General features: G+C 47.9%; 1 protein-coding gene across 16 annotated transcripts in view; it reads right to left on the minus strand.

Moving 5' to 3' along the window:
* Positions 1 to 16,042, minus strand: part of Znf618 (zinc finger protein 618) — an 86,947-nt gene that overhangs the window by 12,960 nt on the left and 57,945 nt on the right. For 6 of the 16 annotated variants that reach the window (XM_029563743.1, XM_029563749.1, XM_029563742.1 and 3 more), the window contains 4 exons: positions 15,277 to 15,516; positions 11,524 to 11,607; positions 9,508 to 9,552; positions 8,553 to 8,630 (listed from right to left, as the gene is read on the minus strand). In XM_029563743.1, coding sequence (XP_029419603.1) covers positions 8,553 to 8,630; positions 9,508 to 9,552; positions 11,524 to 11,607; positions 15,277 to 15,516 — 447 coding nt within the window. The remainder of the gene's footprint in view (positions 1 to 8,552; positions 8,631 to 9,507; positions 9,553 to 11,523; positions 11,608 to 15,276; positions 15,517 to 16,042) is intronic. The other 10 variants (XM_029563746.1, XM_029563741.1, XM_029563739.1 and 7 more) reach the window with 5 other exon arrangements.

Here is a 16,042-nt window from a genome sequence, read left to right on the forward strand (position 1 = left end):
GGCAGCCCTGCCGCCCCAGGTGCAGTGAGAAGACGGCTAACTTATTTGTGCAAATTTGTTTTCATAGTTCTTTTTATATTTTCATAAACTTACTTTTTCAGATAGAAAATTAGAGCATTTTGTTCGTTCCTTGGAGTCTTTTCCATTGTGCATCACGACAGACTTCACTTTATAGCACCATTTTTAAGTTGAGAAGACATGAAGAGCACAGCAAGCTGAGGTGCTTGCTCTTATAAACCCAGTGTCAGTAGTTTCAATCACACAAAAGTGTCAGTTCAGCACATAATAAGATGTAAAGTTTTTTTTTACATATAAAGCAATTTTTTCTAATTAAAATGCACACGTGTAAAAATCAAGTGCTTTAGGTTTGCTTAATAGAAATTTCTGTAAATTGTGTTTTGTACTGCAGTGTTATACTGTCCATTAAAACACAGGACTCTATAGGTTTTGTTACTTGAAGTAAAATATCTACAGAGTTTAAAAAAAAAAAAAAGAGAGAGAGAGAGATACAACTGTAAGGCTCCTGTAAGAAATTAAAGGGATTAATTATACCCTGTGACTGGGTTAGGCAGAGCTTTTTCAGATAAGACACTTGACACACAAAGGGCAAAGAAAATGAAGACAGATGGGCTACACCAGAGTTAAAAAGCTTTAGGGGCTTCCAAGAACAGCATTCAGCAAGTGAGAACACGCGGGTGCTTCTCCTTTCTCAAGGACGTGGTGCTCACATCTGTAATCCCTGCATTTGGGAAGCTGAGGCAGAAGGACTTTTGAAAGCTCAAGGCCAGTCTGGGCTACAGAATGAGACTCTGGCAAACAAAAAAAGAAAACAAAATGAGAAAACGAAAAAGACACAGGATGGAGAAAATGTTGGAAAATCATATAAGAGAAGGGCTTTATGTCTGAAATATATAAAATAATAAAAAGAGGAGGAAGAAAAACATTTTCTTAAGTGGTGTAGCCACCAGTAAGGTGTACATGCTTCTGTAAACAAACTCCACCTGTGCTCCTGTAAACAGCCCTAAGGAAACTCCTTGGGACATACAGACACAGACACACAGACACAGACACAGACACACAGACACACAGACACACGGGGTGGGGATAGAAAGGGGGCTAGTTGGGAAGAGAAAGGAGATGAACAGGAGTAGGAGAGGGGCAGAAGAGGGTAACAGGCATGAGTACGATAGAAATACATTATACACGTGTATGAAGATGTCATAATGAAATCCAGTATTACTTAGAATTAATATATGGAAATAAAACACTGAAAAAAATTCAAAGATAATTTCCCTTTCCTCACTGGGGTTAGATGGAATCTTTTTTTTCATTTTTAAAATTAAAAAAAATATTTTAGTTTTTTAAATTTTATATGTATGTTTTGCCTGCATGTATGTAAGTGCATCATGTGCATGTAATGCCCATAGAGGCCAGAAGAGTATGCTGGATTCCCTGAATTAGGAGTTACAAGTGGCTGTTAGCTGCCATGTGGGTGCTGAGAATCAAACCCGGGTCCTCTACAAGAGCAGCAAGTGTTCTTAACTGCTGAGCCATGTCTCCAGCCTGAGATGAAATCTTAAAGTAGCTTCAAGCTCCATTCCCTAGGAATAAGGATGTTGAACACTTTTTTAAATGTTTATTAGTTATTTGTATTTCTTCTTTAGAGAACTCTGTTTAGTTCCATGGCCCATTTTTTAATTGGGTTGTTTGATTTTTGATGTTTGGCAGTTTGAGTTCTTTCTAGACACTAATGCTCTGTCAAATGTATAGCTGGCAACATTTCTCTCCCAGTTTGTAAGATACTCTTCATTTGATCGACAGTTCCCTTTGCCTCACACAAGCTTTTCAGTTTCAAGGGATCCCATTTGTTGATTGTTGGTTTTACTTCCCATGCCACTGGAGTCCTCTTCAGAAAAGTCTCTACCTGTGCCTATATGTTGAAGCACTCTACTTTTGCCTCTAGCAGTTGAGGTTCTTTGATGCATTTGGAGTTGAGCTCTGAGCAGGGTAAGAGATAGGGATCTAGTTTCATTGAAAACTAGTGCAGCCACTTTGGGTATCAGTCTGGAGATTTCTCAAAAAACGTAAAACTACCATATGACATAGGCATACCACTCCTGGGCATATACCCAAAGGACTCTATATCCTACTGCAGAAACACTTGTGCATCATGTTCATTTCTGCTCTATTCACAGGTGCTAGGAAATGGAAGCAACCTAGATGCCCATCAACTGATGAACAGATTAGGAAAAGTGGAACATATACACAATGGAATTTTATCCAGCTATAAAAAAACTGAAATTACGAAATTTGCAGGCCAATGGGTAGAACTGGAAAAAAAATAATACCAAGTGAGGTTACTCTGACCCAGAAGGAGAAATACTACATGTTCTTTTTCACATAGGGATCCTATCTTCCATTTTTTTTCAAGTTTGGTTTATTTAAATTTAACCTATAGAAGCCAGGAAACTAGGGAGACACTGGGAAGGGAGGATGTCTTAAGGGAGTGGGGATAGTACAACATAAGTAAAAAGAGAGAGAACACTAGGAATGGAAAGGCTTAAGAGAAGAGAGATCAGGAAGATGAGTGGAGGAGTGGTTAACTAAGTACAAAAAGACTCTATGGAAATTCACTATTTTGTAACCCGATTAAAATATGTAAAAGGGAGTCTGCACTGCATGGCAAGATCATGCTGCTCCTAGAAGGAGTGGGTTAGTATTCAAATTTCCCAGTGCTTGCTATGGTCTATTTCCATAAGAGTTGTTGGTTGGAGATGTCCTAGAGGCTCCCCAAATAATGCTGGCTCTTGTCACTCCTCTTGGCTGCCCACCAGAACTAGAGGGCAAGACCCTATTGCTGAAAACACCACTGACCTCAGTTGTAAGATATAGTTTAGAAAGCAAGCTGGAATCCTACAAGCTACAAAATCAACCTGCTGGGCAAAATGTGCCTACCTACCTATGTAATAGTGGCAGAACTGTTATAGGAGCAACCAAAGATCCTCTGACTGGATTTGAGGCCTGTTCTACAGGAGGGAATCTATGTCTAATACTGTAAGCCAAGGTCACACACCCAAGTGGGGGACCTTACTACTATCGTTTAAGTTGTTGCTTAACCAAAATGACACAGCTTCTAACTGCCTTCTAAATATCTTGTTCACTCTGGCAAAATGACTCCTAGCCTTAAAGAAATTTTGTTTTTGTTTTTTTGTAGTGAATGGTGGTGAATGCAAAGACTCATGGCTTCCCAAGATGCTGAGAATAAATGATGATTGAATGCCTTGCTGTAAACAAGTTATTTAAATGACCCCTTCTAAGGCTCAGGGAACATTGAGGAAGAGAGGACAGGAAACATAAAAGCTGGACCATAAGGAGAAGCAAGGGTTGTGAGATGCCAGGACACAACCAGGGCAATCATGAACTTACAGCAGCTACGGTTATTAGCACTAGATCTGCACAAGAGTGGCCCTGTTAACAATCAGCTATATGTGAGGGAAAGGCTCAATGATCCTTATCCCTTACTCCAGACTACTGGCTACCGATAGATTCGGAGAGGGGTGGTGTCACTGTCTTCAGAGGACAACCTGTGGGAGTCTGTTTTCTCCCTTCATCATGTAGGTCTTGGGGAATGAACTCAGGTCCTCAGTCTTGGTAGCAAGTACCATCTTGCCAGCCTGGATGTGAAATTCATAGCAGCTTTTTTCATAGCATCACAAAATCAGGCACCTTATAAATGTGCGAACAGTGAAGCCTCTAAGCAGTGGAATGTTATTCTACAATACAAAGGTGCTGCTGATAATGAAGAACACAGATGAGTCTCAAATGGACATGAAGTAAAAGATGTCAGACACAAAGACCAGACATAGAAGAACTCTATACACTCAGTAAAGGCAAAATGACAGTGATGAAGCAAGCAGGCCTGAGGCAGGTACCAGCTGGTGCAAGGGAGGGGGAAGAGGCAGAGGGGAAACTTCTTGGGTAGATGGCAATGGGACAGGTTGACTATAATGATGGTTAAACCACTGTATACATGTTTCAAGTTCATCAAAATGAACTCTTAAAATTGGTAACTTTTTCCTGTATAAATTATAACTCAATAAATATGATTTTAATTTAAAACAGACTTTAGGAGGCTGGAGAGATTGATCAGTGGCTAAGAGCACTGGCTGCTCTTGCATAGGACCTGGGTTCAGTTCCCAGCACCTGCATGTCAGCTAACAACAGTCTGTTACTTCAGTTCCAAAGGATACAATGCCCTCTTCTGGCTTCCACTGGCATTGCACACACATGGTGCACTTACATACACATAGGCAAAATACTCACACACATAAAGTAAAAATAAATTTTAGAAAAATTTAAAGACTCTAAGAAACCCATTAAATTGGTAGCAGAGATTGACATTGAATCATAAAACTGAGGCTGCTTCTTCAGCTCTAATTTGTGAGCATCTGCAGAGAGTCTTTCCCTCAATGGAAACACTTTACATTTGAAAGGGAAACAGACCTTCCCAGGAGAACTTGTGGGTATTCTCAGTGACTTTTTACTGTGGCACAGGGATTTGAATGATCTGGATTTCAACTTGTCTCTGCCATGCCATGGGGTGTGACATTTAGACTATCTCAACTCTCTGGGCCTTAGTTTTCCCTCCTGTATCCATAACACTGGGGCTAGGAAGGAAGCAGGAGAGTTTCATTCTTGCTTTCCCACAGGGTGTGGGAAAATCATCCCAAGTAAGATGAGTCAACCAAGCACAGGTGACAGAGCAACTGAGGCTCTTGGTTAAAGCTCTGTGAAGTGCCTTGATTAGAGCTGGGACTGAACATGACGTATGTCTAGATATTGCTGGGTGCAAGCTGGGGTGAAGGCTTTTTTCCAGAGAGTCATTTTGGAGGAAAACCAGAAATGGGATGGACATCTCTAATTGGAAAACTGAACTCCAAAATCTGAAATACTTTGAGTACTGACATGTCAAAATGTAGGTGCATCAGAGCCAGATGTGCAGTACACACCTAAAATCCTAGCACTCAGGAGGCTCAAGCAAAAGTACCTTGAGGCCCAGGACAGCTTAGGCTATATAACAAGACCTTGGAGAGGGGAAAGAAGGAAAAAATAGAAAGTCCATTAAAAATATTATATGCTGGGGCTGGAGAGATGGCTCAGTGGTTAAGAGCACTGGTTGCTCTTGCAGAGTACCCAGGTTCGATTCCCAGCACCCACATTGTGGCTAATAACTGTCTGTACCTCCAGTTCCAGGGGATCCAAAGCCCTCTTCTCATCTCCGTGGGCACTGCACGACATGGGTGTACTTACACATGCAGGCAACACACTCGGAGAGATGGCTCAGCAGTTAAGAGTTCCCAGCACCCACATGGCGGCTACGAACCATCCTTAACTCCAGCTCCAGGGGAATCCTAAGCCCTCTTCTGATCTCCGAGGCATTGCACGACATGGGTGCACTCACATACATGCAGGCAATACACTCACACACATAAAGAAATTAAAAAAAAATATTGCATGAAGTTCCCTTCAGGCTGTGTATAAGGTGCATACAAAGCATAAATGAATTGTTCTACTATCCTTGAGTCTCATCCAAGACATCTTAATAGGCATATTCAAATATCTGAGTATGTGAGATCTGAAACACTTCTGGTCCCAAGCATTTCAGAGGAGGGATACTCAACCTGTACTCCCCACAGGTTTAACAGGTGTTTGTCACGCTGGGTCTTAGGATGGACCATAGCCCTCTGCATACACTGATTGCCTCTGCCACCCTCATCAGTCCTGGGAGAGGCCTGATAAACTCTCTCACAGGTAGAAAAAAGGGAAAAAGAGAAACCCAGAGTACACAGAGGCCCAAAGGATCAGAAATCAGGGTGGCCGCATTCTCAATCTATATGAGTTCGGTCAACCTCAACTGTCACCCAGAAAGTCTCCAGAGTGCCTCTCAGCTGTGCTACCTACCACTGGTAAGATCTGGAAGGGCTGAGCTCTGAGAGGCCATGTCCACTATCTCCCACCAGGGTCTGTAGTCTGTGGGTGGGTATTCAGCCTGTGCTATCTGAATGGCGCTCACCTCCAGGGATGGAATCCTGGTCTCATTATCACTGATTTCATAACCTTGGCAAGTTAACATAACCACTTTAGCTTCAGTTCAGTTTTCTCTGGCATGTTTGTATGCATATATTCAGGTATGTTTGTGCGTGTGGAAGTCGGGGGATAACTTAAGCTGTTGTTCCTCAGCCATAATCCACCTTATTTGCTTTTCTGAGACAGGTCTATCACTGGTCTAGAATTCACCAAAGAGCCTAGGCTGGCTGGGCAGGGAACTCCAGAGATCCACCTGTTTCAATCTCCCCAGCGCTGGGATTACAAGAGAGCACCAGCATATCTGGCTGTTCTATGTGGGTTTGGAGGATTGAATTCAGGTCTTTATTCTTCCAAGGCAAGTACTGTACTTGCTGAGCCATTTCCTCAGCCCTTCAGGTTTCCTTTTCTATGAAATGAACTGTGGCATTTAGAACAGTTTGAGAATTAAGTGGTGAATATGTGTAAAACTCTTAGATCAAGGCTTGGCACTAAGTAACTGAAATGATGTTGGATAGCTCTGATGAACTGTGCAAATTCGGGCCAATTATTGTGCTCTCTGGGTCTTTAAAAAGGGAAGAAAATGCCAATAGTAAGTTTGGTTGAGAAGAACAGATGAGATCCATGCAGAGTTCCAAGTACCAGAGCTGGCACACAGCAAGTGCTTGACAATGGCAAGCACTCACTATCATTAGCTATCATCAGCATCATGGCTGCAGGCTCTACTCCTGAACCCTCGCCAGGGCAGACAGGTTCCTTCCAGCACAGAGAGGAAGTTTATTAGTGTGAATTAGCCTATGCCATTCAGCAGGTCTTAATGAGATCAGTGTAACTTGAGGCTGATCCCCCTTATCAGTGGTGCTGTGAACTGCGCAGCTCACGATGCTTAATTTCTCTCCACGGAGCCAATCCTTTAATCCCGATTCAGTCTGGCTGGGATTTCACCTGGCTTTGCACTGGACTGCGGTGCAGGCATTCTCTGGCTGCGCTGGACCAGCACAAAGTAGCCTGCAGCTCCTCTGAGCAAGTCAAGATGCTTGGGAATGATGAGGCCACTTCCCGGCTCAGCCTTGACTTGCATTTTAATGGTCTCTTTCCTCCAACTGCTTGAGTGATGTGGAAGCACCCACAACCAGACTCACCCCTAGTTACCGCTTCCCTCAAGTTGGCAGGGACAGGGAGAGTCCAGGGGGAGGGAGAGAGAAGAGAGGGAGGGAGGGGGAATGGAGGGGCACAGAGAGAGATGCTAGGCTGTTTGGCTTCGGCTTGGTACCCAAGTAGTAAGACTAGCAGTCCAGGGCTGCTAGTTCCCCTCGGGGTTATGTTTAAATGTTTTCACCCTCCTTGGCTCATGGCAGAGTCACAAGGGAGATGAGGGACACGTGAGACATGGGGTTAGGAGGACAGCAGGCAACAGGGGTCTGTGTGCCCAGCTCAGTTGTGATTATAGAGTGCATTAGGGGAAAAAAAAAAAAAAAAAGATCATGTGAATTTGTGCCTAGTATATAGCAAACACTACAAACAGGTTGGATAAACAAGTGAATGAGTGAATGAATGGCTGCAGTAACATCACAGAACCTGGTGGAAGATGGAGTCTAGTCCTGGAATAGTGTGTGCCAGTCAGAGACACAGAAGTCTCTGAGTACCCATGGGAGCTTGGAGCCACAAAAGACAAGGGGCCTGGATCCCTGAGTCCCCAAGAGGGAGGTTCCCAGTCAGGCTACTTGCAGTGGCTGTGTGTGAGGAGTGATTCATAGGTAAAACACTGAGGGCTGGGGAGTCTACCTGTTGACACACACTGTCTCCTTGACCGAACACAAATTGGACCGTAGGTTGGTGTCACTTGTAGTATCTGCAGGCACAGGCTTCCCTGGGAAGCAGGAGTTTTGTGCCATATAGCGCTAAGGGTGGGGGCAAGGCTCAGAGAGTTGACTGGACGGCTGAGCCTGCATGCTCGGAGGTGGTTCAGTATGTCCCAGGCCCAAGAACACCTGCAGACTTGCCTCCCCACCCCCAGAACATCCCTCCTGACAATTCCTATGTATGCTCCAGTTTGAGCACCAGGGCTTTGGAGAGGCAGGACACTGAATGGCATGAGATGGCTGGGGAAGGTCTGAATCCAGTCTCCCTGGCTGCTGGCCTTGCCACCTCTACTTCCAGTCTCTGCTCACCTTGACCTTGAACCATATTCAAGTCCCAGATCTCTTTTCCTGGCTTTCAACCTGTGAGATGCCTTCTTTCATTCCTCTGCTGAGCCTGAATTGAAGACACCCCCCCCCACCTCCAGCTCAGACTGTCTTGTGATAATAGAGTGGCTGGCTAGTGCTTGGAGGGCAGGATGTGTCCTGTCACCAGCTCCCAGGAAGACAGAGCATTGTGCAGGGGCCCTTGGACAGGCTCTGCTGGTCTCTTCCATTTGTAGGAAGTGAGGCGGGGAGGGGAGGGGTTGGTGGCCTCTGGGCCCTTACCTGCATGTGACTGCATGTGCTCCAATAAGTTGTTATAGAACTGGAACTGGATTCCACAGGCGCCACAGGTGTAGGGTTCTGGGGGAGACAGGCAGTGAGTGAGAGGCAGCCCACACCCAGATGCCCATCCACTGGGCCACAGGCAGCTTTGGAAGTGGGGACTCAAACACATACTTGGGACCCTGGGCCCAGCCTGTTCACTGGACTATCACTAGCCTGGAGAGGGAAAGGCTGAGGAGAGGGAGGAGCATGGAGAGAGGAAGACAGATAAGAGGATGCTAAACTCAATGGGGCGGCTGCTTATTGAGTGCTTACTGCGTGCCAGGCACTGTTCTGGGCACATGGGAAGGACAACATCCAGGGACCAAGGGCTCTCTGGAGAGTACAGACTGTGTCCCTCCAGGCTCATAGTCTATCCCTCTGCCTGTGGGACCACACAAGGGCTCCCAGAGGGAACAAACGAATGGACTCATGAATGAACAAGGTAACTCACAATGGGAGGTGTGGAGAGGGAAAAAGAAGTGAGAGAAAGAAGTCGAGAAAGCCAAAGAAAGCACAACAGTGGAGCATGATGGGAAAGGAGGGGCTATACCACCTGAACCATCAGCTTTGTGCACTCAGCACTCACACCAGTGCCTGGCAGAGAAGAGGGAGGAAGAAGAGGAAGAAAGAGCTGGGTGGAAGAGGGTGGCTGGAATGGGCTCGGAAGAGGAGTCCTGAGGCTTCCCGGATGGCCAGGGCTGGGGAAGCCTGTACTCACACCACATGCTCAGGGTTCCACCTATCTGTCCACATTCCTCTACCCTCCTGGGGCTGGGCCCTCAGTTGCCTCCTCAGCTACTGCTGGAATTCTCCAGAGGGTGGCCCAAGGGCTGTCTATACCTTGGGGAGGCCAGTGGAGTTCATCCTTACCCTACCTTGCCCTCTCCAGCCCCCCAGAAGGACCACCACTTACTCTGCAGGAGAGGGAAAGGATTGGAAATCAGGGGACTTGCAGTTTCTGCAAAAGAGAAACAGTTTAGCTAGGTCTCTTCCAGTCCTGCTGCTGTGTGGACATCACACCTGGAGAGCCAAGAGGTGCTCTCAGTAGAGAGGGAACACCTGCCGTCAGGCACATACTCTACAGTGGGGGAGGGGATCCTGGGAGCTGGCAGGGGCCACACTCATCAGAGAAGGCAGGTGTCCCGAGGGGGCTGGTCACCAGCCATGGCCAGAGCTAGTAGGGCCACTCCTCTAGGGTGCCCTGTGCTCTGAGAGTGAGGCCACAGGACACATGGGAGTGCCCATGTGTGGTTGCCCACTTAGGGACAGGATGCTGGAAGCTGTTTCCAGTTCCTGACACTGGGATGGGAATGTTTTGTACCAAGGATACAAGTAGCTCTGGGCAGGGCCTTGCTTTTGAGGGTTGCTTGCTGGCAATCCCCCACACCACCTGGCACTGCCAGAGGGTTAGGCTGGTAAGCTTCCACTGCAGCAGGCAGCAAAGTGGGGTGCAGGCAGAGTAGTGGGGAAATCCTGGCTCTACCTACAGTGTGGGGAGACCTGGGGCTATAATAGACCTATCCTGAGCCTCAGTTTCCTCATCCGGAAAGTGGGGATAACCGCAGCATGGTCCCTAGGGGATTGTGGTAAGGGTGAAAACAGATACGACACATAAAGCTCTGAACACATGCGAGGCACGTCATAAGCGCTCAATAAATAGTGGCTGCCAGCAGCAGCGGCCCATGACAGCATCGTTCCTCAACTGTCAGCTCTGGTGTTAGGAGAGGCACAAGGTGTACAGTATAGCTTTACTGGGAGCCCAGAGCATGCCAGGAGACCTTGGTTCCAGTCCTATGCTGTTACTTGATCCTGTGTGGCCTCAGGAAGGTCACTCCTCTCCAAGTACTGCCCCTTACACAGGCTCTATGGATTACAGTGACACCTCTACTCTGGCCCCAAGGTACTATCACTCGGTTTACTAAAAAGCAAAACAAGGCAAAACACCTCTAAAGCACAGTACACCTCTCCCACTTGTGTCCTCTGGGGCTGTTTGTGGTCTCCATTCCACTTACAGTCAAGGAAGAGCTAGAAGCTAGCCTATGCTGCCCACTGGGGGTGGTGGATCTGAGCACAAACTGAGTGGCTGGGGCCATTACTGGCAGAAATCTCCACCTCCTATCTGTGTTCCTGGACATTTGCTCAAGTCCATGGTGGCCAAGATATGTCTACTACCTGTGTATACCAGGCAGTGTCTGGTACAGGGAGGCTACACGCTGAGGCCCAGTATTTGATGAAGTCAATTTCACCGGTGTACAGTGAATGCCTTACCCTAATATACCCAGTGGCAGAACACCTGTCCCTCCTGTCCTGGCTGTCGCTGTGCCTATCAGCTTGCGGACTCTCTCAGACAGAGGCTGCTGGTGACCACCCACAGCCATGTCCAGGCTAAACCCTAGACTCCAAAGCTGTCTTGCAGGCTCCAGGGCTCTGCCAGGGTCCCACAAGAGGCAGCCACGAGGGGGCGGCAAACACCACCAAGAGTCGGCAGAGCAGCAAGCCCTGCAGGGACTAGAAGGAAATCTGTTCTGTGGTCCTGGGTCCAATGTGGGTCCAGAACTTGGGGTCTCTGAATCTTGTAAGCACACTCTCTATTGCACCCATTTGCCTCTCCTGGAAAGAAACCAGCTATGGCTCGCTTAGGCCTACCCATTTGGGCTGGCTGAGTTGATGGATGCCTGAGTTTGGGAATGGGTAAGTTCCTCTCTCCATGGGGAAGGGTCAAAGAGAAGTCACAGAAGGGTATCCAGGGAAACAAAGGCCTCCTCTTCTTCTGCCAGGCCCTGCTGTCTCTCCGTCTCCCTGCCCACCTCCTCCCAAAACGCCCCACCATGTACCGGAAGAACCTAGACATAGGTACTTGCCCTTCCAGGGGAGAGGGTGACAGTGCAGTACAGGCCACTGTCACATGTCACATCCCAGGCACACTCACCACTGGAGTTTTGTGAGCTGCTATTGGTTTCTTCAAAGTGGTTTTGTGCTTTGCTTTCTACTCTCCGACTGAAAGCGCTTTCTGCTGGGTGGGGGAAGGAGAGAAAAGAGAGAGAGGATGCCATGGGGGAGTGGTCAGCTCGACAGGCAGGAAGGGGTTGGCAGGAGGTCTCTGTTGGGGAAACCACAACTTCCAGGTCCCAAGAAATCTGAGCAGTGCCTGGATGGTGCAGGAGTGTGTGTGTGTGTGTGTGTGTGTGTGTGTGTGTGTGTGTGTGTATGTGTGTGTGTGTGTGTTTGGGGTATTTTTTTGTGTGTGTGTGTGTGTGTGATCTGTCCGAGGACATGCAGATGAAATCCAGTAGACAACAAACAGGCCAGGGCCCCATCTTTGACTCCAAGACATCTGTGTGACACCAAGTCATTTGAGTCTGCCCTCTGCTGTTGCTTCCTCTGACAGATTCTGTGCCACAGACCCACAAAGGAACAGGGACAGGAAGATGGCAGCCTGTTTCCTGGGGGTAGTTCTGACCCAGCAGGAAGCTAAGGCAGCAGATTCCAGCTCTAGCACCTGATGACCCAGGGCATGGAGAGTGTCCTGGGGCAGAGGGCATGATGATGAGGGTAAGGGTGGCTTCATACCTGCTCCTGGAAGACCAATGGCTAGGTGAGGAGGGTCAGAGCTCAGGGAGGGAGGAGTGACTGCCCCCCACCCAGGGAAGTCTAGCCTCTTCTCCAAAGCTCACCCTCTCCCAAGCTCCCACAATGCAGAGATGAAAATCACACTTGTAATCTCTCCCTGATGTGCAGAAGGTAATGGAGCTTTTCCATGGTATTCTGGGTACCACAGGGCATGGCTGGTCCAGGAGATGATGGTCTCAGGTGACAAATCAGTCTGGAATGCTCAGTCAACCTCACCCCTTTAAAATGCTTTATTTATTATTTTTATTTTACATGTATGAGTGTTTTGCCTACATGTATACAAGTGCACCTGTGTCATGTGATGCCCGTGGAGGGAGAATGTCAGAAGAGGAAGTCAGATCCCCTGGAAATGAAGTTAGGGACAGTTGTTAGCCACCATGTGGGTTCTGGAAACCAAACCTGAGTCTTCTGCAAGAGCATTCAGTGCTCTGAACCAGAGTCATCTCTCCAGCCCCAGACCCCAGCTCTTTAATGAGGAAAAATGACTTGCACGACGAGTCTATCAAAGGGCCAGAGAAACCTGACTAGCAGGAGTTACTCAGCATCCCTCCAAACTATCAGAGGTTCTGGGAGAACCCATCTTAAATGTAAGATTCAGTAATACCCTCTTAAATGGGAACTCACTTAGAGGACCCGTCCTGCCAGGTCTATTCTACCTAACAATGGCAGCTGCTGGGACTGGTTGCTCTGGGGGCTATAGGTAACAGATGGGAAAGGCAGCCAGAGGTGGCTCCTACAGGCCTGCTCAGTTCCCTCATTCTTACCCCAAGGTCTCCCACAGTCGACAGAGGCTGTTGATGTCACAAGGACCAAGTTTTTGTCTGTGTCTATAGCCACTTAAGCTAAGGACCTGCAGACAGAATGTAAGTGGGCAGAGGGCCCTTGGTTTACTGTCTACAGAGAGTGAGGGGGTCCTCACTCTTGCACACTTTCTGTCACAGAGTCAGAGTCTTGCTATCCTGGTCTCCTTTAATCCTCCTAACACCACAAGGCTACATGGTCACACTCATTTAACAGGAGGAAAGGCAGAGGACAGAGTGATGCTGTCAAGTTCCTGGGCCTGGATGTGCTCCTAACTTGCTAAGCGTAACGTAAGCTTAGCCTGGTGATAAATGCCCTCTGGGACAGGAAGTGGGATCCCTTCTCCACCTCAGTCCTGTGTCCACAGGGAAACAAGCAAGTGGGCAGAAGTGTTGTTAGCCAAACCCAAGTCCCAACTCCTACAGTAAGGCCCCAGTAGGATGCACTCTCAACAGCTATCCTTCCTGTAAGACACATGGCACACACACACACACACACACACACACACACACACACACACACACAGAGCTGTGGTCTCCAGGATGACATCAGAGACAACTTCCACCTCTCTGATGGACTACTTCACAGACTGCTACCTCCTGCTCCCAACTTGGTACCCTTAGAGTCCACCAGCTGCTAAACCCAGGTGAGTTCCACCACAGGGTTTACGAGTTCTACAGAGGCTGTTGCTGGTGTGCCCATGGCTTACTAGACACTTGCTTGAAGACAGGGACATTCAAAGACTACCATGTCACATGAGTCCCCACAGACAGGAGTAGAACAAGAATGGAAAGCCATGGTTCTTTTGTATTTTTTTTTATGAGTCAGTGCCTACTACAAAGGAGACCATAGTGACCAGTCTTTTTTTATTTTTATTTTTTCCTTTGGTGGTACTGAGGATCGAACCCTAGGACTTTGTACATTCTAGGCAATGGCTCTACTATCTCTCTTTTTGCCTTTGAGATGGCATCTAGCTATGCTGCCCAGTCTGGCCTTGACCCCACTCTATAGCCCAAGCAGAATTTGAATTTTTGATCCTCCTGCTTCAGCCTCCTGATTGCTATAAAAAACACAACTGTCATCATATGATACGTAGAAAATCTGTACTCCAAGGCCGCTAACTCTCCTCCTTTTGGGAAATCTGAGCCCAATAAACACCAAATTAGCCTCCTGACCAGAGGAAAGGCAAACACAGCCAGGTTACCAGTCACCAATGACCCTAGTAGCTCCTTCACCTGACCCATCAGTGTGATCATGCTACATGTTTAAAGGGCAGCTCTGGCTTCCCCAGGGCAACTAAAACACCCATGACCCCAGAAGCACAGCACCATCATAGTTGGTAGGTGCCTCAAGGCTGTTCTCATGCAAGTCTGAATCCCCAGATTTCGGGCTGCTGGTGCTTAGCACATAGTAGGTCTTATCATGTTCTCCTGGAGGAAATGACCACTGGGGACTTTATTGCCCAGCCATCTTTTTGGAGCCAGAGTCTTTTATTGCATGGACCTGGAAACTTCTAGAACTGCCATTCTCTGGTTTCCCACAAGGCCTCTACCTGGGGAGTGTTAGAGAGAGGTCAGGGAGAAAGAGCTCCAGTTCGCTGCCCTGCTTCGTGGAGAGCAGCTTTGCGCTACGTGAGCTTGAGGTAGTTTCGTGAAAGGTGAAGATGCAAGTTCATGCCAAGGGATCCAGGCAGGTGACACAAATGGATGAACTGGGCCAATGGTCACAGACAACAGTGTGATCACGATGAGACAGGAAGCCTGCCATGGGACCTCTGCCTGGATGCAGTGGGGAGTGGTAGGGGTTGGGGAACAAGGGGGTACACAGGCATCAACTATGAAGGAGGCACTGGCTGTTGCCCTGCAGAAAGGCGGCCCAGGAGCCAGACCTGGCATTTCAACACACCCAGAATCCCAAAGTTCTAGGTCAACTCTTCTCATGCACAAACACTGTCAATTTTTAAAAAGCATTTAAACTTAGTAAAGGGCAAATAAAACAGACCCCATCCCCCAATCAATATTTTTTTGGGAAAAAAATATTGCATTACTTAAAAAATGTTTGCAAACTTTGTTGCATAACCCTCTAATGGAGGGGTCAGAACTGGTGGTTTGCCCAGATCACAGAGCTGGCCAGAAGAAATAGGCCCCAATCTGACCCAAAGCATGATGTGACCTCTATTCTTACAGGGGAACAGCTGTGGCAGGTGGTGGGCAGGGAGCCAGGGAGGCATGGGTAATGGAGTCATTGGTACCTGCAGTTGCCTTGCTTGCTGGAGATCCCGAATTTGGAGTGCGGAACGTCTGAGTTTGGGTGGCTGGAGGGGTGCGGTGTAAGAGGGTGGTGCATCGGACCACGGAGGCCGGAGCTTTTTTCCCCGACTGGTTCGTCTGGGTCTTCGCTGCCACGAAGCGTGGAGACGGGGTGACCTCTGGATGGGAACACTCAGAGCCCGTGTCTGGATCTTCCGGTGGCTCCCACCCGGGGGCAGTACCTGAGAGGGTCATGCTCTCAGTCCCTGAGGGCCCTGGGAGCCTGCCAAGTGAGCGGCCTCTCAGGCCACAGGCTCCTAAATGTCTGCTTTGGAACATCTCTGCCCAACCTGCCCTAATTCCACAGACAGAAAGGCTCACACCCCTACCAGGAGCCTCAGAACCTCTCAGAGTCTAGAAGCTTCCCTAGTTTCTCCCTTAAGGGGAAGCTGCCCATCCCCCTCACCTGTCATGCTCAGAGCTACCTGGAAAACAATACCAGCCTACTTCTGGGTCACCATCATCTCTGATTAGCCCGGTCTCTGAATGTCTAAGTCCTTAGCCTGTGACCCAGGCTTGGGGCATCTGGACTAATTATTTCAGACCTAAGTACATTTTCCTAGAATGTTAGTCTAGGTTAAAGTAATGTACAAAGCCATCAGGTAGGACTTGCTGGTGGAGTAGAGGAAGGGAGAAGGCTTCATAGCATCCTGTTGGCATGGGCTGGGAACTTCTTGGAAGACAGTACATAACATAGTGACTGCCACA

This window comes from Nannospalax galili, unplaced genomic scaffold, assembly GCF_000622305.1.
Source record: "Nannospalax galili isolate Female #2095 unplaced genomic scaffold, S.galili_v1.0 scaffold34, whole genome shotgun sequence".
Taxonomy (NCBI): domain Eukaryota; kingdom Metazoa; phylum Chordata; class Mammalia; order Rodentia; family Spalacidae; genus Nannospalax; species Nannospalax galili.